The sequence below is a fragment of the Mustela nigripes genome, chromosome 2, assembly GCF_022355385.1.
Source record: "Mustela nigripes isolate SB6536 chromosome 2, MUSNIG.SB6536, whole genome shotgun sequence".
Taxonomy (NCBI): Eukaryota; Metazoa; Chordata; class Mammalia; order Carnivora; family Mustelidae; genus Mustela; species Mustela nigripes.
In genome coordinates this window covers 88,422,791-88,450,779 of record NC_081558.1, presented here as the reverse complement: position 1 = coordinate 88,450,779, position 27,989 = coordinate 88,422,791, and the positions used below count along the sequence as shown (strand labels likewise).

At 46.3% G+C, this 27,989-nt stretch overlaps 2 protein-coding genes across 7 annotated transcripts in view; both read right to left on the bottom strand.

Moving 5' to 3' along the window:
- Positions 1–1,922: 1,922 nt before the first annotated feature.
- NUDT16 (nudix hydrolase 16) lies at positions 1,923–4,636 on the bottom strand. The gene is made up of 3 exons (XM_059387974.1): positions 4,347–4,636; positions 3,962–4,231; positions 1,923–3,230 (listed from the first exon to the last, which is right to left on the bottom strand). Exons 1-3 carry the CDS (start codon positions 4,482–4,484, stop codon positions 3,051–3,053), a joined length of 588 nt encoding a protein of 195 aa, XP_059243957.1. The 5' UTR covers positions 4,485–4,636; the 3' UTR covers positions 1,923–3,050.
- A 12,473-nt stretch (positions 4,637–17,109) lies between these two features.
- NEK11 (NIMA related kinase 11) overlaps positions 17,110–27,989 on the bottom strand; it is a 245,163-nt gene continuing 234,283 nt past the window's right edge. For 5 of the 6 annotated variants that reach the window (XM_059390919.1, XM_059390921.1, XM_059390918.1 and 2 more), the window contains one exon: positions 17,110–17,926. In XM_059390919.1, coding sequence (XP_059246902.1) covers positions 17,656–17,926 — 271 coding nt within the window. In that variant the 3' untranslated portion in view covers positions 17,110–17,655. The remainder of the gene's footprint in view (positions 17,927–27,989) is intronic. The other variant, XM_059390923.1, reaches the window with a different exon arrangement.

The following is a 27,989-nucleotide window of genomic DNA, read 5'->3' as shown; positions in this document are numbered from 1 at the left end:
CTACCTTCTCCAACATCTGTGTCTGGTTTCATCACACGGACTTTGACTTGACCTGTGACTTAACCTGTGCCGGCTTCACCTTTCAATTTCAGAAGCATCCCTCTGGGGCTCAAATACTCCTCCCACCACCCCACAGCTTGGATTTCTGCCTCTAGGAAATCTTTAATTCGCTAACTGCCCCCTGAAGCCCCTGTCTTCATTTCCCTTTGTATGCAGATTAAACCTCTTAGCCCACAGCCCATCCATCCTTGGGGCTTCTCTAGTGCTGACCCTCTTTCCCGCCCTGCCTCTCTCCCTTCCTGGTGCTCCCCTGTAAAACCCCAAATGGGCACCAGCAGCTTCTTCCCAGCTGCTCAACACCAAGGATGGGAAGACAGGGGTAAGTACACGTGCATGTCCCCCACCCCGTGATCCACCCAAGGGCCCAGGGACACATCTTGAAGGTGTCCTACTCTGGGTCCTCAGTCGGGTCCTGCTCTGAACCGACCCCTAGCTCGACACTGCCTTCCCATTCTGCTATTTCTTGAACCAACTTGCTTTTCCATGCAGTGACGAATGACTTGGTACCTCTGGGAGCATTTTCCGCCCACATCCAGCTGATTAGTCTCCCTTCATTTCCATCAAGACAGTCCAAGTCCGTCATCCCACCACTAATTTAGCACTCTTCATCCTCTCTGCCTTCCTCTCCCTCTTCTCTGAACCCCGTCATGCTGCGGGCCTGTCCCCTCTTCCTGTCAGAGGCTCTGGCCCTCCTCTGTTTTCAGGGACGGGGCCCCTTCAGCACCGCCTCTCTCTGCTTTATTCCCATCAACACACTCGCGCTTGGTCTCCTGCCAACCCCGCAGCCCTCTCCAGGTGTCAAGCCCTTTCTCCACACGCCCACAGAACCAACTTCTTCCTCTGTCCAGTCCCCCGCTATCCACCCACTGACCCGGGGTCTGCCTTCCACCCCCATCCCACGCCTTCCTGAAACTGCTCCCCTCACAGTTACCAAAAACCTCCAGCTACGAAATCTGATGGACAGACAGTTTTGCCCTCATTTTACCAAAACTCTCATAAGCCCTTGGCAGAATTCACTGTCTTTATGCAGCTTCCTCTCAACTCCTCAGCCTCTTCAACACGGTCTTCTCCTCCTCCTGAACCCGGAGCCCCTGGCTTCTGAGGACCCCATCCCGAACCCTTTCCTCTTTTTCCTTTCCCTGCCTGAACTCTTTGGGCAAATTGTCATACTTTCTTTATGCAGATGACTCACAAATTTCTGTCTCGACACACCCAGAATGACCTTGATTCTGTCCCCTGCCCAAGCTTCTCCCCCCAGACCCAGGCTTCCCCTCCATCCACAATTTGGATAACTGAAGACACTCTTTCCCCTCACCTCCCCTCACACTCAGCCCACCAGAGGCCCCATCAATGCCGCCACCAACACCGCTCTCAAACGCATCCACATCTTCCCACGTTCTCTACCACCATGGCTCAGCCCTCCGCTATCTCCCAGGTCCCTCTCCTACCCCCTCCAGTCCGCACTGCACACACCATCAGCCCCTGGCCATGCCTTGTGGGATGCCATCTGGCTCCTGCCCGCCTCTCCAGCATCCTCTCCCCTTGCGTCCTAGAGCCTAATCACACTGGCCTTCTTCCATTTCTAGACCATGCTCTGGCAAATTAAAGAGGACTACAAATTCTTTGTTTATTCCTCTGCCACCCCAATCGAGAAATGGAATTTAATTCCCCTCTCTTTGATGTGGGATAATCTGCCAAGATTTCTCCTCAGAACCTTGACACGTGCTACTCCTGGAATACCCAGAATATTCTTCCCACCCTCCTACCTGGTACTTCATCTTATTTTTCAGTGTACCTGCTCTTCAGAGAGGGCCAGCCCTTCCAGACCACCTTAGCAAAAAGTAAAACCTTTCAAGGCGAGACCTGTTTCAATCTTTTATTTCCTTCTTAACACTGATATAAACGAAACATGTAAATAGGCATCAATTAAATTGATTACAGGTGGCTGTCCACCTCCTTGCATAAAGTAAGTTTTACTGGAACACAGCCATGCCCATTATCTGTTGTTCATTGCTGCTTCTGAAACTAAAGAGCTGAGCAGATGCTACAAAGACCATGTGGCCCATGAAGCCGGAGATATTTGCCATTTAGCCCTTTAACCCCATGGAGAGAAAGACCCGTGGCTCTCTCATCCCCAGATCTCCAATACCTCAGACAAATAATTTGTCCAAAAAACCAAAGGGCTCTGAGGCTCAGCTATAAGCCGTTCTTTAATGGCAGGCTCTTTTGGTCAGGACAGGGCTAGACCAGGGCTGGGTCTCTTCCCTTCTGAGGTCCCCGGTCTAAGGAGTCCTAGATGACAGCTTTGGAGGAGATGCACCAGGACTCAGAAGTTCAAGTCCAAGGAGACCAGGCCATTTTTTTTCAGCCTTCTGCTCAATTTCAGAAGTGGGCAGGAATCTGGTTAGGACCCTCTACTACCTTTTAGGAGTATATTGCTTTTGCCAACACCCAAGCAAGGATGTGACGATTTTCAGGGAGAAAAGGTCCTCTGTTTCTCTCCCCTCTGCAGCAAGCATATGCTGGGCTAGACCCCTGAGAAGAGCCATCTACGAGTGTGGGCAGAGAATCTCCCCTGGATCAGAGGTTCCTCCCCATCAAGGAGATGGCTCCGATGATAAGCTAGACCCCACACATGCCACTTTCCAGTTAAACTGCACATGGCGGTTGCGGGGAGGCATCAGCTTGTATGTGGGGACAGACTGCACATTCACAGGTCCGGGGACTGCCATGCTGTGTGTATGCACACGGACAGAGAGGAGGCCAGCTCTGGGAATTTGCCAGGGCCCCAGGATGAGCTGCAGATTTTTGCTCTGGATGCTGAGAGTTGCTGGGGGGGCCCTCTGCTCAAACATACTGCACATACTTCTTTTAATCTGTTATCATCTATCAAGCTCAGGCCTGAAAGAGAAAACCTCCCCCATTCACTCCTCCCTTCCTTTGTACCAACATCCTCATCTCAGGTTCCGTGGGTCCACAGAGGGCTGCCTCTAGCGAGGTAGGGAGATCTTCCGGGCTGTAAGAGAACCAGGTTCCACCAGTTCTAAATCCTGGAGGGCCTCCAGCAGCTGCTCCTTTGCAGTTCCAATGAAGGTGTTCTCCAGGAAGGCAGGCAGGCCTCCCACACCATCCCGTAGGGTATACAGGGGCACTCGCACCAGGCCTAGCACCTGTGAAAGGAAGGAGACATGTGACAAGATAAGTAGCTCATCCTAGACCAATCTTTCCAGATCAGGTCTCATCCCTTATCAGTCCCCCAGAACCAGGCCTGAGGACTTATTTCTTATACCTAGTGGGCCCAGCTCTCTGCAGGCAAATGACCATGCCATCCAGCTTCATAAATGCTAATCTCTCCTACATCACTAAACCTACAGTGCCTCTTGCCTCCAGGATGTATGTCTGGCCCTTCACCAGTAGTTCTCAAAAATATTCCAGACCAGCCACATCAGCACCATTTAGAAACTTTTTGAAAAATACAGATTCTCAGGTCCTTCCCTCCTTCCTTCCCCCACTGAACCAGAAATTCTGGGAGTGGGGTCAGTAATAAGGCTCCCAGCTGATTTTGATACCTGTCAAAGTTTGAAAACCATCGCCATTAACAATTGACTCCCCGACTCTCCTAGCTTAACAACAACTTATCAGGCCGCATCTTCTACCCAAGAAAATCAGGGGCCTGGAATGCAACGCTTGAGGCGGGGAGAGAGATTTGGTTAGGTGTGTTCTAGAGAAACAACTGCAGAGGCCAGTTAACCGGGGCGGGGGGGAGACTGCACTGGCTGTGGCTTGTCAACCAGATGAAAGAAGCCCAAGATCCTAACTACCTTAGGAAAGTGGGGGATCGGCTGTGGGGGGGGGGTGGGCAGGGAGGCTATGGGGGTGGGGTTCTCGGGCCGGGCCCCACCTCCAGCCCGTGGTCCTTGGCCCGAGGGGCGCCCATCTCCACAGCGACCAGCTGCTGGAGCGTCAGGCGCTTGGCGTAGAAGTGGGCCACGATGCGCGCCCCCGGACCCGCGTGCGAGCTGCGGTAGTCTGCACGCTCCACGCGGAAGTCCGCCACGGCCTCGCCCAGCTCCTCGGTCAGCTCGCGATTCAGCCCGGCCTCCAGACCGCCGTCCTGCATGTTGACGAAGCCGCCGGGGAAGCCGAGGCGCCCATCAAAGCGCATCTGCATCTGCGGGAGGGGACAGCGGGGTCGCCCGGGCGCCCGGCCGGCGTCCCCGGGGGAGGAGGAGGAGGGGGGCGGGGTAGGGGTAGGGGCGGGGGGAAGGCGGGGCGCCCCTTCTCACCAGGACCGCGTAACGGAGCGGGATGCGACCGAAAAGCATCCCTGGGTCCGGCGCGTATAACAGCGCGTGGCACGCGTGGCGCCAGCCAGACCCCAGCGTCAGGGCCTCCTCCAGCTCCAGCTTGCGGATCCCGGCCATGGCCCCACGCCTGTCCCCGTCGCCGTCCCGAGGGCCCAAGGGGCTAGGCGGACCCGGTGCCAGCCAATCGGGGCGGGGCTTGCAGGCCCGGGGAGCCAGCGACGGCCGCGGGACTCGGGGGAACTGAAAGCCTCGTCCGGGTTGGGCCCCGGGCGGGGCGGGGCGAAGGCGGCGTGGCCCGAGATCCGGGCGCCGAGCGAGGCGGGGAAGTCATGCTTCCGTCACAGAGCCCGGCCTGCGGGGCTCCGGCAGCCGGCGGGTGGCGGGGCGGGCTACCGGGGCAGGCTCTCCCTGGGGCCGAGGCCTGCGGCTGGAGGCAGCGCGGGAGCGTCAGGGAGCCGCAGCTGGTTTGGTTCCGGTGGCACACGGAGCCCGGGGCAGGAGCCGGGTATAGGAAGGACTGAGGCCGAGCCGGCTTCGGAGACCTGGCCTGTCCTTGGGCAGTGGCGATGGAAAGGAGCGACAGGTTTAACAGCTGCCCTGCGGGGCGGAGTGGGGGGCGCGGGACCCAGTGGCTGGTTGAATGTCGGGGAAAAGTTGTGCTAGGTAGGGTGAGGTCAGAGTTTATGGCCCTGGTGCATGGGGGCATTTTTTGATTTGGGAGTATCATAGGACAGGGGTGGTCAATAAGTGTTTTCTAGAGAGAAATTGGGGGTGGCGATAGGCAGCGAATAGGACAGGTAGCATAGGATAGGACTGATGCGATTTTCAGGGGAAGGGTAAGTGTGGAAAGCTGTGGGTGTGAGCTGTGCTCGTGGGGAGGATCAGAAGTGGAAGTGCCTAAGGCCTTCCGGACCTTGCTCATACACACCAGACCCCCGATCTGTGAAGGAAGGTGGAGTGGAGGCTACTAGTACCGGATGCTGAGGAACAGGCATTCGGAATCCCTCACCCCAATCTAGGTCCCATGCAGACAGCCCCTACACCAAGAGTCACTATTTATTACGCAAAGGAAGGGAAGGTGCAGCTCCTTAAGAGGGCCTGCGCTTAAAGTCCTAGCCTGTAAGAGATAGCATGTGATAGGAAAGAGCCCACGAACCTGTCCAGACACAGGCTTGTGACCTTAGCGAGTCATTTAACTCTCTCAGATCCCTAGCGCTCATCTCTTAAGTGAAGATGATACAGAGGTAGTGAAATGTTTAAGGTGCTTGGAGCAGAGCCCAGCACAAATTTATTGTAACCATCCTTGGAGCAAGGGTAGGGGCAGAGTGATATGTCTTCTATTAAAGATCTGGAATGCAGCCAACATCAGGCAGCTGGATCAAAGTGATGACACTGTAAACATGGCACAAATTCATTGGCCTGTTAGAGTTCTGGGGGGCTTGGAAATGGCCCCCGTTGAACACTTGCAGAAAACTCACAAAAACTGCCAATTGCACGGTCCACCCCAGACCAACTGGATCAGAATCCCTGGTGGTGGTTTTTAACTTTGTTTCAGGTAACTAATAAGCAATCAGTGCCCTAACAGTTACCCCTAACATTCCAAAGGTGACCTGCTTTCTCTCCTACATGGGAGAGACATGCTCTTCCCAGGCCTTCAGGCTGTTTTTCTTTCCTGGTTCTAGGAGGAGGCTTTTAAAGATGGATTCAGCTAGTTCTAAGGCAAGGTGGAAAATTCTGTGAAACCAAGGCAACAGCTATATAAGGATTAATGACTTTGGAAACCAGAGCTCTTTCAGTATGAATGAACATGGAACTCTCCAAAGATTCTCCCTCCTCCCCAGTCTTGCCATCCATTTCCAAATGGCTCTCTGCCTCTGCCCTGCTTTCTGCCTCTTGTGGGGGGAGACCAGCTTCTCCCAACTCCACCTTCCTGAGGCAGAGTATCCAGAAGTAAAGGCTGGAGGTAGATCACGGAGCAATGCTGTGTCCCTTGAGAGATACTCCAAGTTCATAATGGTACTCAAAACCCAAAATAACTCAATGGTATCCTCAGAAGATGCTGAAGAAGGAATTCATCTGAAAAATAATGAGGAAGGCGTGGGTGGATGGGTGAAACGGGTGACAAGGATTAAAAGGCACAAACCTCCGATTATAAAATAAATCATGAAGGTGAGAAGTACAGCATAGGGAATAGAGGCAGTGATAGTGTAATGACGTTGGATGATGACAGACGGTGACCACACTGACCGTGGTGAGCACTGAGTGAGTGTACAGAGCACTGAGTGTACAGACTTGTCAAATCACTGTGGTACACCTGAAACTAACATAATGTCTTATGTCAACTATACTTCAATACTAAAAATAAAAAACAAACAAACAAACAAAAAACAGAAGGGGCGCCTGGGTGGCTCAATTGGTTAAGTGTCTGCCTTCAACTTGGGTCATGGTCCCAGGATCCTGGGATCCAGCCCTGCATCAGGCTCCTTGCTCAGCAGGAGTAGGGGTATTATAGTTAATCAAAGAAAGGTATTATAATACCTTTATAATTATAATTATATAATTATAATATAATATAGGATTATAATGTAGGGTATTATAGTTAAAGAAAAAAACAGAGCCAATCATGATTTTAGTATTTTTTAAACTTGAACAGATCGTAAGGCATCATCATCAATGATTATTAATGTCACCAAAAGAAAATCAGATACTGTATACTTCATGATGGAAGAACACACTACCTAGTATGAAATGATCTTGCCAAAAAATTGAATTTGAATCTGGATCTAACTACCATTTTATAAGATATAAAAAAAAAAACTTTTTTTAAATATCAGGAAGAAGCTAAAATGATCCACGAGGTAGTGGATTAGAGCTGGAGACATCAGTATGAAATTGTGCTGAGCTTAACTTAGATACAGATGGTTACATACAGAAATAGTTATAGATATGTGCATATACAAAGATTTGTATGCACAAATTTCCTCACTCTGTCAGCTGGGGGGGAGGGTCTCGAAGCAGGGTTAACTCAGTGGCAAAAGGCATACCCAGTGTCCAGAGCTTGATTTCCAATACCATTTTCTAATAAAGGAACCAAGACCCCTTGGAGAAATGGCCGATTCAAGCACTGGGACAAGAAATACACCTGAGGAATACATGATAAACCTAGAGCATCTTGTGAGATATCTTTTATTTTTAATGAAAAGAGAAAAAATCCATATTGATAGGAATTTGTCAAAGGGATGGGGACCCACGAGTTAACTGAAAGAGCTCACAGTGGCCAAAGCTGAAACAATTGGAGCAGTAAAATAAAGAAGTATTGGATTATAACCCAAAGTATAAAATAAGGATCTGTGGGTCCATTCTGATATAGCTAATGCATAAGTAGGGGCACTTGGCTGGCTCAGTCGGTAGAGCATTTGACCCTTGATCTCAGGGTCGTGGGTTTAAGCCCTAGGTTGGGTGTAGAGCTTACTGAAGAAAGTAATGCATAAGTAAAAAATGAGTGGGAAGGGTTATCTCCCACAGAATTTGAAATAATTTATATAGATACTCTGTCCTCCAGGAGGTGGAGCACAACTGATCACTCCTTAAGTGTGGGCTGTGAATAGTGACTTCCTTCCAGAGAGGACACTATGGAAAGGGGAGGGGGTGGTGGGAATGATTTGTAATTTTGAGGAGAAACCTGACAAACATACTTTAGCCAGGTGACTCAAGGTCAATATCAACAGTGATAAGTCATGTTGATGGTATGTACTGATACCATGTTATGGATACAGTTCTTAATGTGAGCTCTGTTCTTCCCAAAATGACATATCCTGATCTAATTTTGAAGAAAGCATTAAACCCCATAGGAGGGACATTCTATAAAACACCTGAGCAGCACACCTCAAAATTGTTAAGGTCGCTGAAAATGAGGAGAGTCTGAGAAACTGTCACAACAAATGGGACCTTTAGGATTCCTGAATACTGAATGTAATAATGTGGTATCCTGGATAGGATCGTGGATCAGAAAAAAGACATTAGATAAAAACTAAGGAAATGTGACTGAAGTATAGACTTTGATTAATAATAATGTATTGATATTGGTCCATTATTATAACAAATGTACCATGCTAATATATTAATAATAGGGAAACTGGGTAGACTATATGGGAACTCTGTACTATCTTCACAACTTTTTCTGTAAATCTAAAACTGCTACAAAAAAATAAAGTTTAGGGGCACCAGGGTGGTTCAGAGGGTTGAGCATCCAACTCTTGATTTTGGCTCAGGTCATGATCTTAGAGTCCTGTATTGCCAGGCTCCACACAGAGAAAGGAGTCTCTCTGAGATACTTTCCTTCTGCCTCTCCCCCGCACTCTCTCACTCTCTAATAAATAAATCTCTTTAAAAATTATAAAGCTTATTTTTTTAAATGAGGAGATGCCACCAGTAAAACCTAGACTCAAAGAAACTCTATAAGACCAATGACCTGGTTTCCTCAATAAATGGATTACAAGGGGAAAAAAGAGATGGAAGCAGAATCTGTACATAACAAGAGATCGAGGAGATCTATCAGTTGAAGCAGCTGGGCCTTCCTGGGATCCTAATTTGAAGAAACAAAAAGTAAGATGGGAAATGTGAATACTGACCTGCTATTTGGTAGACAGGAATTACTGGTACAGTTACAAGTGTGAAAATAGTATTACAGCTTTAAAAAAAGATTCTTTTTTAGAGATACATACTGAGGTATTTATAAATTTATGATAAAAATAATGCAGTGAGGTGGCAGTGGGTGAGAATAGAAATAAAAGAGGATTGGCTGTGAATTGATTATTTCTGAAGCTGAGTGATGTTCCATAACAAGGGCTTATTATATTATTCTCTTTACTTTTATACAGTTTGATGTTTTCCATAGTAAAAAGTTAACAATACCAAGATCTTGGACTTCTCCTGAAGTTAAAGGTTATCATTTACATTTGAATAAAGTTTTGCATTTCACAAAACCCTTTTACAGATAGGATCCCTTTGGGTCCAGGAGAGGGAGAAAAAGATAAGTGTCTAATCTCACTTTTTAGACAGAAGACTGCGACCAACGTCGACCATCTACCAGGAAATTTTAAATGATTCCACTTAATCCTCATAAAATTTTCCAGGAGTTTCGAATGCAGAGCCAAGGTTGAGAACCGCTGAGTGCTGAAGAATACACAGCGGAGGGTGGAGGGGCAGGGAGGTGATGCCGCCAGCAGAGAGCTTCAGGCTGGGCCAGCTGAGTTTCATCCAAAAGGGGTAGATGCTGTGATTATTATTTAGGGAGCACTCACGTATCTGAAATCAAATCCAGCAGCCTCAAAGGAAGTGGCATTCTGCAGAAGGCAGCACTACCCTTCGTTGTTCACAGGTCCAGCACTGAAAATACCCACTGCCATGTGGTCTGGAGCTCATTACATGCATCCACTGAATGTAAGAATTTCACAGACACCTGCAGCTTTGTGCCTACCTCCTTTGTACCTCCTCCCCTGAGTACCCCACGAGCACCCCGAACCCAACACACCCAGGAATGGATTCAGTGTTTCTCCTCTCCCCTGCCCTCCCTGCATCTCCTGTATCCCCAGCTCTGTGACGGGCCCAATCACCCAAGCCACAAACCTAGGAGTCATCCTCCCCTCCCACTCAGGTCAGCCCTCCATTCCCCTGGTGCCCTTGTGTTGTCTCCACAGGGCCCTGATGTCATCTTTTCTCGCCCAGACCACACCTGTCTGCCTCCAGCCTCACCCTGTTCTAACCGGCCCTCCATGTAGTCTCAGAGCCAAAAGCCATGGCGTGTTCACACCTCTTCAGGGGCTGCCCCGCACAGCAGAGGAACCCAACAGCTCAGATCTGAGCCCTGCCTTCTGTATGAGTGATCTACTGCCGAGTCATACTGTGAAATGTAGTGACTTAACACCACAGGGGACACTTACTGCTTCAGCACCCATGGGTCAGGAATTAAGCAATGCTTAGCTGGATGGTCCTGGCACAGGGTTTCTCATGATGCTTTAGTTGAGATGTCAGCAAAGGCTGCAGTCAAATGAAGACTTGACTAGCTGGGCAATTTGTTTCCCAGGTGACTCAACTTGGTGCTGGATATTGGCGGAAGCCTCAATTTTATGCCAGATAGACCACTCCCTAAAGTTGTGTGAGGGTCCTGGAGACATGGTGGCTGGTTTCTTCCAGAATGAGCAATCTAAGAGAAAGCAAGATGGAATCCATGTCTTATGACCTAGTCACGGAAGTCAGCCCCATTTCTACAATATTTTATTGGTCACACAGGCCACCATGAGGCGATGGGAGAAGTAACTGCACAAGACCAGAATTCCAGAGGGGAGGATCACTGGGGGCTATTGAGGAGGCTGCCCACTACACCTTCCTCTCAAACCTGACGTAATGGTCCTCACATTTTATGTACCACCAGCCCCAACAGCTTTCAAACTCCCCAGAACCCACATGCTCTGTCCTCCATGTTTGTGTTCCTCAGGCCTGCAAGATCTTTTCCTCCCTTGTATTTGCCTGATGAAACTTCTCCCAGCTTGACTGAGGTATAGTTAACAAAAACTATATATATTTAAGGTACACAAGGTGATGCTTTAATATACTCATACATTGTGAAATGACTACCACAATCAACCTAATTAACACATCTGTCACCTCACATCATGACCATTTTCATTTTTGTGTCTGCGGTAAGAACACTTAAGATCTATATCCTTGGGGTGCCTGGATGGCTCAGTGGATTAAAGCCTTTGCCTTCCGCTCAGGCTATGATCCCAGGGTCCTGGGATGGAGCCCTGCATCAGGCTCTCTGCTCAGCGGGGAGCCTGCTTTCCCTCCCCCTCTGCCTGCCTCTCTGCCTACTTGTGATCTCTGTCAAATAAATAAATAAATAAATAAAATCTTAAAAAAAAAAAAATCTACATCCTCAGCAGAGTTCAAGTGCACAGTACTACAGTATTACTACTTTTTTTTAACTTTTTTTTTTTAAGATTTTATTTATTTATTTGACAGAGAGAGAGATCACAAATGGGCAGAGAGACAGACAGAGAGAGAGATGAGGAGAAGCAGGCTCCCTGCTGAGCAGAGAGCCCAATTCCGGACTCGATCCCAGGCCCCTGGGATCATGACCTGAGCCGAAGGCAGAGGCTTAACCCAATGAGCCACCCAGGCGCCCCTACAGTATTACTTCTAACTAGAGTCACCGTGCTGTACATTAGATCTCCAGAACTTATTTGTCCTGTATTAACTTGAACATCCTAACCTTTGATCAACATCTGACAACCCAACCCGAGCCCTGGCAACCACCACTTTTATGATCTTGACATTTTTACATTCCTCAGAAAAGTGAGATCCTGCAGCATGTGACTTTCTGTGTCTGGCTTATTTCACTTAGGATAACGTCCTCCAGGTTCATCCATGCTGTAGAAAATGGTAAGATTTCCTTTCTTTTAAGGCTGAATAATATTCTGTTGTGTATATACATACATATGTCACATCTCCTTGACCCATTCATCTGTTAACAGACATTTTGGCTGATTCTCTTGCATGTTGAATGCTTATCATTCAAAATTGTGTGCCTAGATTCCTGGTAGGCGACAGGAATTCAATACACATAGAAGTAAAATCCGAGGAAGAGATGGACCCTATCTGCAGATGAAGTGGTCCTGGTAGGCTCCAAGGTCCTGCACCACACTGTCTGGAAACGTGCTGAGAGCCAGGAAGGACAGAGTTCATGGTCCACCGTTTTGGTTGGGTGGGGAGGGGGGAGGATCTTCATTTTTTTTTCTGAGAAACCACTAAATCATTTCATTAGAAGCAAACTTCCCCCAAATTTATAAAAATCAATGCCAACAAGAAGGAAGCCCGAGGACTTGATAATAGAAGTGTTAAGAGAAGGAATAGAGAGTGATGTCAAGTATATTGGTTAGTTTATTGCAGCGTAATAATGCAGCGTAATAAACACAGAACCCGAGGAGCCTATGGCAATGAACATTCACTTCTGGCTGGAGAGTCTGTGGATCGCCTGGAGAGGTTCTGCTCTAGTCCTCGTTGGCTGGGATGACTGCAGGTTGGCTGGTGCCGGTCTGCTCCCCATCTCTCATCCTCCCCCTGTGATGGGCGGGCTAGCAGGTGAGAGCAGAGACGCAAGACCACGAAATCTAGTGCTCCTACATGGTCACTCCGCCCAGACTAGTTCTGTGGCCCAACTCAGAGTCAAAGGGGCGGGAAATCTACTTCCCGCATGGGGTTGGGAAGGCTACTGAATATAAGGCTACTGAATATAATATGGTGGGTCCAGAGAAGGATGAATTGGAAACAAAAATTCAATCTTTCAGAGAAAGAAACAGCCACCATATTTTCAAGAGAAAAAAATTTCTAGCTGTTTGAAGATTGTCTCCCAATCTAACCTTACAAGTCTACTTCGAAAATACTCTTCTTGGAGTGAAGATTTCAATTCTGCATAGATGCCAATGACTTTGATATTCCTAATAAATGTATTATTTTATAATGCATATGCACTGGACCAGTAACATCCAGCTACCTCCACTTTCCAGAACATATTCTCTACTAATATTACTGAAACCAGTTTCTATTTCATACAGATGTTTTTTGCAACAGCGATTAAAGTCTATCTTCCACGAGTCAAGTCCTCTTAAGAAAATGATTGCAGTTTTCCATTTTGTGTCTTACTATTTTAACATTATTGCTTCCTGTACCTGTACTTCCTTTAACTGATTTTGTTCTCATCATGGTGTCTTGCCTCCCAAACACCCCCCCCCCCAATAAAGCAATACACTGTTAAAAAAAAAAAAATGATGTTCCTTCGTCCCCTTAAAAAAAGAATGGAGCTTCCTAAGGGCACTGGTGACACGGCTTGCTTTGGGGGTCACACGGGCAGGGTCCTAAAATGTGAAGTGTGGTAAGGTTTTGTGAGGACTCAGAGCTCACTTGCTTTCCAGAGCTCCCTTCTTCTTGACCCTATCAGCTCTTAGCTGACTGTCAGCTAATTTCTAGTCAAGAGTCAGCTGAAAATGGCTAACCATTTTGGGGTGTGCTTGCATAGTAGTAGAATCTTGGAAGACTAAGGAAGCTTTCAGGGATGAGTCTCCAATGATGGGGTGTCAGGCAGCCTGACAATCAAGCTAATGAGTCCTCCTCCAAAGTGAAGGGCATCTTCCAGTTTGAAGCATTTCTACACATTAGGCTGAACCTCACTGCCAATTTCTTGTGATGGAGCCTATCACCTTGTCTTATCCGCTCTTCACAGCAGTGTGCAGACATAGGCAGGAAAAGACAGAGGAAATGGCTTGCCCTAGATCGCATAGTAAATGGCAAGAGTGAGTCTAGAATCCAAGTCACCTGGTATTGTGTTTTTTCCCTTATGCAGATTGTGGCAGAAGCATTAATTAATTGAGAGCGAGAGAAAGAGAGAGAGAGAGCGCTGGTGGGGGAGGGAGAGGGACAAGAAGATACAGCCCTGAGTGTGCAGGGCTTGATCCCAGGATCTTGACCTGAGCTCAAATCAAGAGTCAGAAGCTTGACCAACTGAGCCACCCAGAAGCCCCTGCAGAAGTTTCCAACACTCTTTACTGTGTGTCCAAGCCTGCCCCATCCCGTTTCCCACCCCCATACACACATCCCTTCTCTTTGCCTCATTTTTCCATTTTTTTTTTGCTGCTTTATTTTCTCCATGGCCTGGCACGATCTTCTGACACATTAGTTACTGATCCCATCATCTTGAAAAAAGAGTGGGGTGTTTCCCCCCTTAGAGCTACTGTTTAATTTGTCAGCCTCCTTTATCCTGAGCCCACTGTGATGGCTGGACTTTATAACAGACCCAGAGCTTTTGCTCCAACCTCAGCCCCAAATACATTAAATAATTAACTTCCTTCACTCTCCTGTGTGTGTCTTATCTCCTCATCATCCAAAATAGCTGATGGCATTTCCTCTGCATAAATAGAAAGCGGAAAGGTCAACTGGTGTTTGTGAAATATATACACACACATATATATTTATATATGTATATATATTACAAAGCAGCAAGCCAGCGGGGTTCTTTTATTGTCTCCTACCTGTGACCGGTTCATAACGACACCTTCTGCCTTCCTTAATCCCCCCGCCAGTTTCTACCCAGTGAACGACACTTTTGCATTTTGATTTGTGATTAATATCAACCCTGGAGTCATTCGAAATCCAGACTGAGTCAGACTGAAGGGGAAAGTACTTTCCCGATAGTAATAATAAAAAGCGATTTTTTTTTTTTTTTTGTTACCTTCCATCTAGCACTACTGCCCTCACTCCCAGTGAAGCACACAGTGGTTTTCTCCTGAGAGTCTGTTTTTTTTGGGGGGTGGGGGGGGAGTCAGTTTTTGTAGTTCCAGCCACAGAGCTAGAGGAATGACCCTATCAACACATTCTTAAATCCGGGGTTTTGTTCCCCGGGCACATTCATCTGTTTGTGAAAGATGGAAGAGAATACTGGAAATGCAGCTGTTTCCTATTCAGACCCAGCAACTCACACAAGTATTCTGTTCTAATGTTATGAAAACCATTAGTAAGAAGATTCAGAAACTTTTATAACTTGCTACTATTGTCCCCCTCTTCCGGATCCATTTCAAATCTGGTCAGAAAAGGATATGGGAGCTATGAGGAGCCCTTCCAGGGAATGAGGGCTCTTCCCTGTCAGCAGGATGGGAATGTCCTAGGCCCCCCAGGGCAAACCTGATCGTCAATATTCTACCCTGGTAGGGGTTACAAGTTCTGGATTTGGGCTTGAACAACAGGCTCAAGGTCAGAATTCTGTGAAGTCTCAGTTTCCACCCCCGGGAAGGAGCCCATTTTTGAGGCCTGTTTTTCCTGCCCCAGACATAGGGGCTGTGAGATCAGCAACACAACTATCACCTGCCGGCCAAGGATAAGGGCTTGACACACCTCTACCTCTCCACAGTGTACGGGAGTTGAGGGAACACAGGACAGTGATGTTCATGAGCCCGGGAGCACAGCAGAGTTTGTGGGTTCCCGTGGTTCCCTTGGCTGCTGGGCAGAGGTGGGAATGAGATATAGAGCACGTTGACTGTGCTGCCTTGCCCTTGAACTGATCCCATCGAACTCCCAGAAGCCATGTTAGTCACACTTTGACCTTTTCCCTCCCAACCACTGCGTCTTCAGAGTATTCACGGCAAGGCATCTGAAGTCTTTGGGCCTTCTTCCCGGTCCTCATACCACCTTCAGAGATGTTAGTGAAATGAGTCAGGCCCCCAGCAGACCAAGTACTGCTCCCAACACAGGGAGGAGAGGCTGCAGGAGGGAGGGTCTCAAACGGTGGTCTGAGGGGGTTCTCACACCAGGAGCATCAGCTTCCCCTGGGACTTGTAAGAAACGCAAAGTCGCCATTTCCACCAAGACCTATTGAATCAGAAATGCTGGGGATGAGCCCTGAATTTGTCTTAACGAGCACTCCTGGTGATGCTGATGCTGACACTCAAATGTGAGAAACACTAGTCTAAAAGGCACTGCCTTGTGCGGGGGCAGGGCACCACCATAACGGGTCGGTAAGGACACTCTGCCTCAGTGTCCTCCATCATTAGCGGAGGGCAGAATGCTGACCGCTAGATAACTCGTGTGTCAGGCTCACCAGATTGTTCTGTAAGAGAAGATAGGCTTTGGCCCCATGCCTCCCCAGAGACAGGAGGGGGTTGAGGCTGGGTGTTTATAAAGTTTCTCTCCTTGACAGAACTTTAGACTGGCTCCTCTGAGCGCTCGTTCAGCTGGGCCTCCGCCTGGTGGGCCCTGTCTCCAGCCTGCTGAGTCCAGTGTAGCCAGAATCCTGTAAAGGTGGTTTAGTGGGAATCCACCACCCCAGCTCTCGGGTCACCCCCGACCTGTCTTCAGCAAGAGTCCTGTGAAGTCAGTTTGGCAACAATCTCCCCTACTCTACGTGTCTTCTCTTTGTAACTTGACATCCCTCGAGCCCTGCTCTGTCCTGTCCCACCCTGGGGTATAAATCTCCAGCTTTGCATGCTGTGTTTGGCGTTAAGCCCTGTCTCTCTCCCCTATTTTAATCATCCCAAATAAAGCCTTCTCTAGTGTTCTCACATGCGTCAGGATAGTTCGTTAACAGTATGTTTAAATGTGTGTATTTTGTTTTAAAGATTTTATTTATTTGACAGACAGAGATCACAAGTAGGCAGAGAGGCAGGCAGAGAGAACGAGGGGGAGGCAGGCTCCCCGCTGAGCAGAACCCGATGTGGGGCTTGATCCCAGGACCCTGAGATCATGACCTGAGCCGAAGGCAGAGGCTTTAACCCACTGAGCCACCCAGGTGCCCCTAAACGTGTGTATGTTTAAGCTCCTCGACAAAGTCTGATGTAGCTTCTTGGTTGAAAACCCACATGCCTAGTGGTTAAGATTCCAGCGCGGGAATCAGACAGACCCCGGGGGAGGGGGTGGTGACAGCTCAGCTCAGCTCTGGTAGCTGAATAAATAAGCAGTTCGCTCAAACATGGGGGTAATCTCTCCTCTCTCTGTCTCTCTCGTCGGTGAATAGATCGAATGACAGAAGGCCCTTTAAACTGTAAGCACAGAGCTCAGTACTGACACATAATAGGCACGAAATGAATCTAATGTGAGCTGCTCTTGGTAGTAATCACCACAGATGTGTTACATTCATCAGCAAACTTCTAAATAAGGAAAAGATAAAATAGGTGACTTATTTTGTAACCAGGTAAAATATATTTATTAAGAATAAAAGTCTTCAATACTCCATGAATGAGCTTGGAGAATAAATCACAGAAGAGAATTGCTTTTTGGATTTTTAGTCCAGGTCCTTATACACATCTTGCTTGTTAGCCAGAGAAGGGCAAAAGTGCCCAAAACAGGTCACTTGAGACGAAGATTCGTGACTCCTGGTCAGCAGCTCAGTGTGTCAGAGGCCTGTGTTCAGCGACCTAAGGAGGGAGCAGGCTGACCATAGAGCACATGAGACTCGAGGCAGGAGGCACCGAGTCGGTCCTCCAAGTGGAAATGGCTCAGGGTAGATGGGTTCTTCCAGGCCATCTCAGGGGTGGTCCGTCCCAGTGGAAGGGCCAAGGGCATGTTTGAGAGAATGCTTTTCAGGAAGCCATACTCGGTCCCATAAGCTTTCCTCCGAGTATAGACCAACACTGACTGGCCCAGGACTCAGAGTAGAGGCAGATCGGTTTAATACTCTCTAAAGGACTCACTCCTCCTGACAAGAAACTGAAACTAAAGCCCATTTCCCATAATGAAGCCCCCCTTACGTGTTGAATGGATTTGCCCCCTTGAATTTGCTTGTTTTTGACAGTTGTTGGTGAGGGTTCTGGAGTGTGGGCCCTTTACCCACTGTGATCAGCAGCTGTTCTTCAAAGTACAGGAGCTGGTCAACTTCAAAACAGTCACTGGCATGAGGCACCACTTTTTCTAGAGCTGCCTGGATCTCGGCTTCACTGGCCTTCTGGTGCCTTGCTCTCTTGAGGTAGCTGTAGACCTTCTCAAACACTTCAGCTCCCAGCTTCTGCACGGCTGACCTGCCACGCAAGTTAGGAGAGATAAAGAGGAGTTTTACAGGGGGTGGGGCGGGGGGAAGAGGAGTTTTACACATTTGAGTCATCCACAATCATTAATTACACAAACATTGCACCTTTGAGATCTGGGGGGAAAGGGAAAAAATAAGACATGATGGTTCTACCTTGAACGCTCAACAGTACTTAACAAATTCTTCCTGAATGTCTATTATGTGCCAGGTGCCTATACTGTGAACACAGCATTAAACAAGTGAGGTAAATTCCTACCTTCATAGAGCTTACCTTCTAGGGTAGAGAATAAAGAGATAACTTTAAAAAAAATACATAAATAATAAAATGTCAGGCAGCGCTATGTGCAATGAAGAACAATAAAGCCGGAAGAGAGAGCGAGAGAGACTCCTCTGAGAGGAGGTGTCCCTGGGCAAGAGACCCACAGGAAGTGAGGCCAACAGTAGGGGGAGAAAATGGGGACCCTGAGGCTAAATCACCTTGGAGAAATATCGAGAAGGCTAGTGTGGCTGGAGTTGGGAGAACGAGGGGGAGGAGGAGAGCTGGATATAAGGTCAGAAATAGTATTAATGAGAACAATAAAAGTAACAACAGGGAAGAAGAGGCAAAGGAAGGGAACGCACTTTTCTACACACTTAACCTTTACCACAGCTCTATGAAGGAGGCATTTTTTAATTCCCTTGTTTTACAGATGGAGAAACCGAGGCTTGAAGGGGTAAGGTCATTTGGCCTGGCCCCCACCCGGGCTAACGTTGGTTTTTCTGTGCTCACCTCTGGCCCTTGTCCTCCTGCAGCCGTGGCCTGTGCGTTGTCAGAATCAACAGCGGCCATACCTGGTGTGTTTATGTTGCCTGTATTTTTCCTTTACCTCCAGCGAGGGTCACAAATGAAAGCCCTTCAAGTACAGCTAGGCCCAGGGCATATTTTGTTTGATCAGCACTATGCTTCATTTTTTTCTTTTCTTTTCTTTTCTTTTTTGGATTGATTGATTGATTTTAGAGAGGAAGGGGCAGAGGGAGAGGGAGAGAGAACCTTAAGCATGCTCCCCACTGAGCACAGAGCCTAGCGTGGGACTTGACCCCACGACCTTGAGTTCACCATCTGTGCCAAAACTAAGAGCCTTAACTGACTGCGCCACCCAGGCGTCCCAGTGTGTTACTTTCTTGAGCGTTTTGGTGTGGAAGTCTAGGCACAGCTCGCACTCTCCCCTCTGCATTTCTTTACCGCCCCAAGCCCACCTTCCTTGCATGGTTTTAGAACAGGCTGCTTCTTGGATTTCACCTGCCCACCTGCCTCAAGGGCATTCAAGTTTTGCGAATTTTGTTCTCCAGTTCAAAACTGTCATTTTTAATGCTCCACACTCTTCCACTGAATTTATGTGGCAACATTTACCGAGTCATTCCTCCACCTAGCATTTAGCGTTCTTCCCTATAGCACTGAGCCAGCATCCTTAGGAGCGCAGCTTTTTCATCCAGAGGAATATTTTCTGGCATCAAATTTCTGTGAGCGAGGCAAATTACAGGAGTGTTCCCTCTTTGAAAACTCATATGTGCCTATGTGATTTCTGCATTTTTCTATATATACGTTGAGTGGGATTAAAAGGTTTTTTAAAGTTGTGAGAATGGAATTATTGGGTCAAATGCATAAATATTCTTAGGACTTTAACCTTAAGAAATGCTTCTTTATTCTTCATCAGTGAATTTGGTGAAAAGAAAAATCAGTTTGGAGAGTTTTTTTGTTTGTTTGCTTTTGTTGTTGTTTTTGCTGTTGCCACTTTCTGACTGCACACTCTCCTTCAATCCACTCCTCTTGGGCCTTGGTCCTCGTTCCTTCTATAAACTACTCTTGCAATGAGCTTCATGTGGCTGTTTCCTCTGGTCTCTTCTCTGAACTATCTTACTTGACATTCAACAGCTGGCTACTCTCTCCTTCAAACCCTTCCTTCTATTGCTTTTGGTGATACTACCTTCGCCAGGAGCTTTTCCTATTACACTCTCTGCTTCTTCTTAGCCTCTTCAGCTGACTCTTCTTCCTCCTCATCTCGGCCTCTACATTTCATAAATCTTTAATAAGATTTATAGGCTGAGGACTTCCTGTATGCCCACCCTGTCCTTCACCTGGCACTCCAGGCTTGTGAATCAACTGCCCACTTGATATCACCAACTGGGTATCTAAAGGGTGTCTCAGGCAACCTTGATATGGTGGGAAAAAACTCTTAATAAACACAAAGTGCTATGAAATCTGAGAAAATCAAACACCCCATCGAGGAAGAGAAGGCACAGTCTCACTTGGGCCATAACAGCTGGAGAAAAGCCAGGCAGCAGCCGGTAGTGAGAACACTGGGAAATCAGTGAGTCAGCTTGGCAGGTGAGGAGGGCATGTGAAGACAAGGGTGAGAACCAGATGAACGTAATGTTCAAGAAACTTTGGTATCTCGGCACCTAGTTGGCTCAGAGGGTTAAGAGTCAGATTCTTGATTTTGGCTCAGGTCATGATCACAGGGTTGTGGGATCTAGCCCCGCATTGGGTGCCGAGGTCAGCTGGGAGTCTGCTGGAAAGTCTTTCTCTCTCACCCTTTGCCCCTCCCCCCACATGTGCACTGGCTTTCTCTCTCTCAGAGAAACAAACAAACAAACAAACAAACAAACTTGGAATCTGACTAGTAACAGCACCTATTGATGAGAAAGAAGCCCTAAAATGTCCTCTGAAACCATAATAACTAACAGTTTTTGAGCCTTCTTTGTGTGCCAGGCTCTATTCTGAGCATCTCCTCATATCATCCCATTAAATCCTATGGATATGATATTGTTATTTCCAATCAAGCATGAGGAAACTGAGCTACGAGAGGGGATCAAATAACTTGCCCATTGCCACACAAATTTTTTTTAAGTGGTGGATGTGGGACATGAATTCCAGTAGTTTCACTCCAGGACTCACTTTTCATCGCTACAGACTCAGACACTGGAGTGGAATCCTGGCTCTACCTGTCGCTGGCCATGTGATCTTAGGCCAGTTGCTTAACCTCTGTGAGCCTTGAATTTCCATGTTTACATGGAGATTACACACACACACACACACACACACACACACACACACACACATATCCTAGCACAGTACCTGTCACCTACCAGGTGCTTGTCTGCCATTGCTTTATTGTTTCTTTCCCAATGCTGGATGATACTAGAGTCCAATTTCAGTGTAACTGCAAGCTTCAAATAGTTTTATAGTTCTACCTCTGGTTAAGACACTATTTTAAATGGTTTTATCTTCTCTGAGTGAACTTAAAAAAAAAAAAAAAAAAAAAAAAGACCCAAGAAAGCCAGTGGCAGAATGGAAGGAAAAAATAAAAGTAATTTTGTAGAAATAATCATGAAAACCTATTTTAGCAGAAAGCATTAAGAGAACACATAGATTACTCTTCAGGCATAGTTTAAGGAAAGCTTGAAAACAATTTTATAGAATATAAGAAATCCCTGAACATTAAATACGAATGAGCCGCTGTGGGAATAGAACAAGTATAATGTATTTTCTCCTTAATAATGCAGTCTTAGTGATCATTTAGTGTTAACAAGCATTGGGAATCTTTATTAAGAATGATTTGCACCCCTTCTCTCCACACCTAATATTTCAAATGGCTGTCTCTGAACCTGGTGGGTGAAGATGGAACAAATCTCTCTACAAAGGAAGTTGATGCTCGGGTGACATATGGAAACCCCCCACCCCCTATGGAACATGTGACTTTCAGGCCCCTTTCTGTAAATGGTGCTTGCCTTCTGCTCTGTCATCCCTGGCAGCAGAATCTTGAGTGCAACTGTTGGCTGGAGACTCTGCTCGAGCTAACCTTCCCTGTAAGGATTATTTTGTTTGTGACCTCAGCACCCTCCACTGTTCATAACTGCAGTAAATGTAGATGGGCAAATACTGACTAAAAAACAAAATCCAGCTTGTTTACAAGAGGTATACTTAAAACACAGGGCATTGAAAGGTTGAGAATAAACAAATAAATTTTAAAAAGATATACCAGGCAAATACACAAAAGAAAGCTGGAGAAAACTGTATTAACATGAAACAAAATAGATTTTAAGAAAAAAAAAGACATTATTATAATAAAGATTGCCACTCGGTAATGAAAACAGTTTGACTCACCAGGAAGAAATAAAAATTCTAAACTAGTAGGCATCTAATAAAGTAGAATCCAAATACATAAAGCACAATGGGGAGAAATTGACAGAAATGTCCCCATAGCATCGGATTTCAATACACCTTGCTCAGTTACTGATAGGTGAAGCAGTTGAAAAATCAGTAGCAACACAGAAAATATGAATATACTTAAATAAGCTCAACTTGTGAAACACATATAGAACCCTCTCGTTCCCTGACAATTAGAAACCCTCATTCTTTCCAGACTTTCATAACATTTACAAAAACTAACCATATACTAGACAGCAACTCAAGCCTCAACACATTTCAAATAATTGATTTTATACAAAACCTAGTTATCTGATTACAATACAATTGATAGAAATCTGTAACAAAGATATGGATAAAATAATACCATGTTTGTAAATTTATTTATTCTAAATAAATTATGGGTCAATGAAAAAAATCAGGCATATTATAAACAAACTCATTTGAAGCCAAAAGAAAAGTGATAGGTACTCTAGCATTGTAATATTTCAGTGTAAATTTATTCTGACACTTGGAAAACATGCTATAATATTTCTGCAATGACGCATCTGAGTATTTTAGAAATCATAAAATAGAAAATTCTATTTAAGGGGACTCTTGCTGTTATCCAAGGTTTGAGAAGAGAGGGGGTGCTCCTTATGCAGTTCCCATTAAGGAAGAGGTTATAAGTTTGCTTTTTCTAAAGGAGGGATAGAAGGAGAGATGGGGCAGGAACAACCCCTTTAGGTAGGTGGGCATGTCAAATAAAAAGAACTTAAATTTTCAAATGAAAAGCACTATATTTTCATCTGTTTCTTCCTATGCTCCTTTTATCAACTTTATTCTCATATTCAAAGACCTTTAAGTATTTAAGGGATCCTGAAGATCATCTTAGTCCAGACACCACATCTATAGGCCTGTGCTCTTCAGGCTGGACCACCACCCTGCCCAGATGGATAGTGGATGCAGGAGAGTTGGAGGAAGCCTCCCTAGGGTCCTAAAGAAGCTCCAGCTGCCTGAAGCCAACCCCCAACTTGTGTTTGGCTGATTTTCCAGCTAAAAAAATTCCATTAACTACAAGAGAGTATTGTCTCTCCTCAATGTTTCCTCCAAACTCAATCTCTTATCCTCCAAATTCCCTCACTGACTTTCTCTTATGTTTACTTTTTAACTTGCAAACAATATATTTTATCACTTCTATTTACCCATCAACATTGACTGCTCTCCGTGCCCTCTAATTATCTATCTCTCTTAGGGGCTCTGAAGAAGATGTAAAACAAAAATATCCTCACTTTTTTGTTGTTAGTTAGTTAGTTTGTTTGTTTGTTTTTTTAAGGTTATTTATTTTTTAGTAATCTCTACACCCTATGTTGGGCTTGAATTCACAACCCCAAGATCAAGAGTCACACACTCTATGGACCAGGCCAGCCAGGACCCCCTGTCTTCATGTTTTAAATATTAATTTAATTTTGCAGCAGTCTCACAGAGGAAAGTTGGAAGTGTAATACTAAGAATTCTTTTTCTCCCTGAGCCTTTTGAAAATAAGCTGCTAACCTGATGCCCCTTCCCTTCCATACTTGGTGTGTATTTCCTACAAATGAAGACACTTTTCCACATAACTGCAGAATGGCTATCAAGATCAGGAAATTAATGTTGATACATTACTGTCATCTAATAATCTCATCCATTCAAGTTTCCCAAATTGTCTAATCATGCCCCTTATAATACAAGGACCCAGGTCAAAATAATCATTTGCTGTATTTAGTTGTTGTGCCTCTTTAGTTTTCTTCAATGACCTTGACACATTTAAAGGTTTGAAGGAAGTTGCTTTGTAGACTGTCCCTCAATTTGTGTTGCCCTTGCCTATGTGTTGCCCAGCTCCCACCCTCTAGCTCTCTCTCCTTTTGTGTATTAGCTGAAAGATAAGAGTAGAGCCTCCCATTATCTTGGGACATTATCAGAGAGCTATAACAGTTCAAGAATTTCCTTCCTTCTCTTGGATCTAAAAGATGCCCTGGTAGTAACAGTATCTTGTTGTTTTCAGGTGTCTAGCTCTTGATTCTTCTCTACAGCTTTGTCCCCTCTATACTGTAAGAAACAGGGTGTCCTCATAAGGAAAGGAAGCAGCTTGTGAGGTAAGTTTCTGGAGGCTCAAGAAAGAATGCCCTGAGCGTGCTGCTCACTTGGTATCTCCACTTGACCAATAGGTAAAAATCTTATGCCCAGTTGGATTTCTGAGCTTCCTCTCCAAATATCCTAATGCTGCAGCCTTCCCCATTTCTGTCCATATGAGCTCCTCCTTTCCAGTTGCTCGGCCCAAAAATCTTTGAGTCATCTTGATTCCTCTCTTTCTCTCTTATTCCAATAGTCCAGTGTCTCTCATAACCAGACCAGTTAATAAATCCTATCAGCTCCGTTTTCAAACTGTATGCAGGAGGCAGACTTTGGTCATTTCCATCATCTCCACCACTACCTCCCTGGTCTAAGCCACCACATGCTCTCACCTGATTGCTACAGTGGCCTTTCAGTCGGTCTTCCACTCCTACCCCCCCCCCCCCCCATAGTCTGTTATCAGTTCATCAACCAGAGTAAATCAAATCCCTTCACTCCCCTGCTCAAAACCCTGTCTTGGGCTCCTCATCTCAGTCAGAGTGAAGTCAATGTCCTTCCGGTGGTCTAAAATATCTTGAACCATCTTATCACCATGCTTTCCAAATTCATCTCCTCCATCCTCCTCTTTCCTCCCTCCATTCCTGTTACAACGGCCCCTTGAGCTTCTTTGAATACCCCAGGCACATTCTACCTCATGGCCTTCACACCTGCTGTTCCCTCTGATGGGAATGCTCTTTCTCCAGACATGCCTATCTCTCTCCTTCATCTGCTCCAGGTCTGTGCCTCATGTGATCTTTTCAGAGAGACTATCCAGACTACCCTCTTTAAAACTGTAACTTTTACTCCCATTCTTTACTGCCTATTCTCTTTCCCTGCTTTGTATTGTCTTAGCACTTGATACTCTCCAGCACACTCTGTTCTTCCATAATATTTTATAACCTGTCAGTCATTCCACTACAGAATATGCCATAGGGCATGGATTGTTTTCACCTTTCTTGTTCACTGATCCCATGACCTAGAACAGTGCCTGATATGTAGTAAGTACACAATAAATACATAGTGGACAAATGAACAGATACCCTGAAAGCCAAATAGAAAAAGGAATATGGTGATATCATACAACTTTAATTAAAAATATATGCATCTCTAGGATTTATTCTAAGAATTAGCACATAGAGATACAGTAACCTAATTTTGCAAAATATAAGATCACTTTTGTGATTTTTAGTTGTTGGTTTTCAAGGCAGAGCTCCGTTTAGGTGCGGCTTTCAGCGTTATTATACTTTCCTCCCAATTTCAAATGGATTGTCTTTAAGGGGCCTATCCGATCAACCTTGAATAAAAATGATCTCATATTTCTGAGTGGGAAAACATAAGCCTTACTTTTAAAAAGTCCTGCGTGGAGAGGACCATGCTTCACGCTTGACAATGGGGCCATGTGGAAAGCAACAGAAATCTGTGCACAGCTGCCGGAAGCCCCGCTACCCCACGGCATGTGGGAGGCCTCAGAGGAGAGCTCCAGAGGCCCCCAGCCCCTCCAAGGGAGGGGGCAGCCAAGGCAGTGCTGTTCAACAGATGTCACCGTCTGCTGTGCAAGTTAAATAAGGCAGAGAGCAGCAGCTGAGGGGATGTTAGCCTCCTGCTCCAAACAGCATTCTAGCTGAACAGTGGAAAATGTTTAACACGTTCCCCCTCCCCCCTCCTGGGAAAACAACAAGCAATGTCTCTTTGGGGATAGAGAAAAGGAAAGAGTTTCCACCAGCTCTGATAGGTCATCAAGGGCACCCTCATCCCTTATCCCCTTACATGAACAGGAGTGTGTCTTGTCTTTCCCTTTCCTTGGAGCTTATTTGCCTTGAAGACTGTTTTCTCTGCCCTGTAGAAGCTCCCCAATAATGGCTACATTTATATTTTTATTTTCAGATTAATTAACCACTTGACGAGCACATACTAAAAGCAAAGGACTCTGTTTGCTTTCAGGTCTGCTCCCTAATGAGGCCAGAAGCCTTGGGGACAGAGCAGCTTTCTTAGTCAGCCTGGCAGCCAGGGTGGGCCTGACCCCAGATCGCACTAAGTTGCTTCATCAGCACATTTTTAATGAGCACCTAGTACAGGCCAAGTGCTGGGAATGCTGCCAAAAGCTTGTGACCTCACGGAACTCAGCTTTTAGTGGGAAGAAGGCAGACAGTAAACAAATAAACATGGTAGTTTCAGATTTTTGCCAATGCTGCAAATAAAATGAAATGGTGATGGAAGAGAGAGCAGGCTATCCAGAAGAGGGTTGGGACACCTGGCAAGGGTCGGGGCAGAAGATGTTTGGTACCAGCCCTCTTCTGCCCACCAGGCCCTGTCCTGTGGATGGCTCTGTGTGATGGCTGACCAAGAAGAGAAGACATGTGTGTGGATGTAGCAAGAGTATTGATGCAGCCCATGCATGTCTAAATGATTAAAAGTTGTGAACCAAGCTAATAAATTGTTAATTAACAAACTTTTAATAACAAACTGTTAATAAGGCCTCCCTCAGGGCGCCTGGGTGGCTCAGTGGGTTAAGTGTCTGCCTCTGGCTTAGGTCATGATCCGAGGGACGTGGGATGGAGTCCTGCAACAGGCCCCCTGCAAAGTGGGGTGCCTGCTTCTCCCTGTCCCTCTGCCTCTCCCCCCAGCTACTGCAGACACTCTTTCTTTCTTTATTCTCTCAAATAAATTAAAAAAAAGAATCTTAAAAAAAACCCAACATGGTCTGTCTACCTTTTACATTGATATGATACACATTTTACATTGACGTTTTGACTTTATAAAGATCTGGAAGGCCAGGTGTGCCTTCAGTACTCTCACACTCCTCAGAGTTCTGCGTTGGAATAGGGCAGAGCACGGTGAGCCAGCCTCTGGACATTTATCCCTGGTTATTGGCCCATTCCCCTCTCCTCTAGCCTGGCTGTTTCCCACCATGAGGGGTTTTTACACATACATTTGATACCCCAGCCCCTATGTCCAAGATTCACTCATGCTTTCTGCAAATAGTTTCCCGGTGGTCCCCCTCAGGATTAGGGGTGTGAGAACCGGCAGCCCAGACCACTCATGGGAGGAGAGACCTGAAGCAGAGGCCCACAGACTCTGGAAATGGGTTTGGGGCCCTCTGAGGAAAGAACAGCAAGGCCCTAGATAACTAGGGCATGTTCTAGAAGAGGAGACACAGGCTCTGAGTGTGCAAATTCCTTTGGCCCCTTGGATTTGTTGCTTCATGAGGAGGGGTACGGCTAGAGGTTGGCCAAAGTGGCATGGTCCGTAGCAGAGGCCCAGCATCCCCCATTGGCCTGGGGCTGGGAGGTACTGGAGGAGGGAGGCTGCTTTGCTGATGCAATTAAGAAAGATCTATCTGAGGGTAGGAGTAGGAATGACATTTGAATGGAGACTTGAACAGTAAAGATGAGTCATCCCTGCCAGGATGTGGGACAGGAGCACTCCCAACTGACAGAAGAGGGCATGACCAGGCACTATAAGCCCTGTAAGGAAGAAAACTGAGGTGGTTGGGGCCTAATTTGGAGGAAGAGAGGATAGGAGACAAAGCAGATGGTTAAGCAGGAGCAGGGACCCGGGAAGCTGAGGTAAGGAGTCCTCGATCCTGGATGCAAAGAGAAGACACTGATCCTTTACAGTGGCGTCAACATGAATATTTTATAACAAGAAAATACAACCCAGGGAGAGAGAGAATGGTTTAAAAATCAGAACTTGGAATTTCTGAAAAGCCCTGTAAAGTACCAAGGAGTTCATCTAACGA

Coding starts and splice junctions, on each gene's coding strand:
- NUDT16 (XM_059387974.1), bottom strand. CDS start 4,484: ATGGCCGGGATCCGCAAGCTGGAGCTGGAGGAGGCCCTGACGCTGGGG. Junction 4,232..4,346: donor CGCTCCGTTACGCGGTCCTG/GTGAGAAGGGGC, acceptor CCCCTCCCGCAG/ATGCAGATGCGCTTTGATGG. Junction 3,231..3,961: donor CCAAGGACCACGGGCTGGAG/GTGGGGCCCGGC, acceptor TTCCTTTCACAG/GTGCTAGGCCTGGTGCGAGT.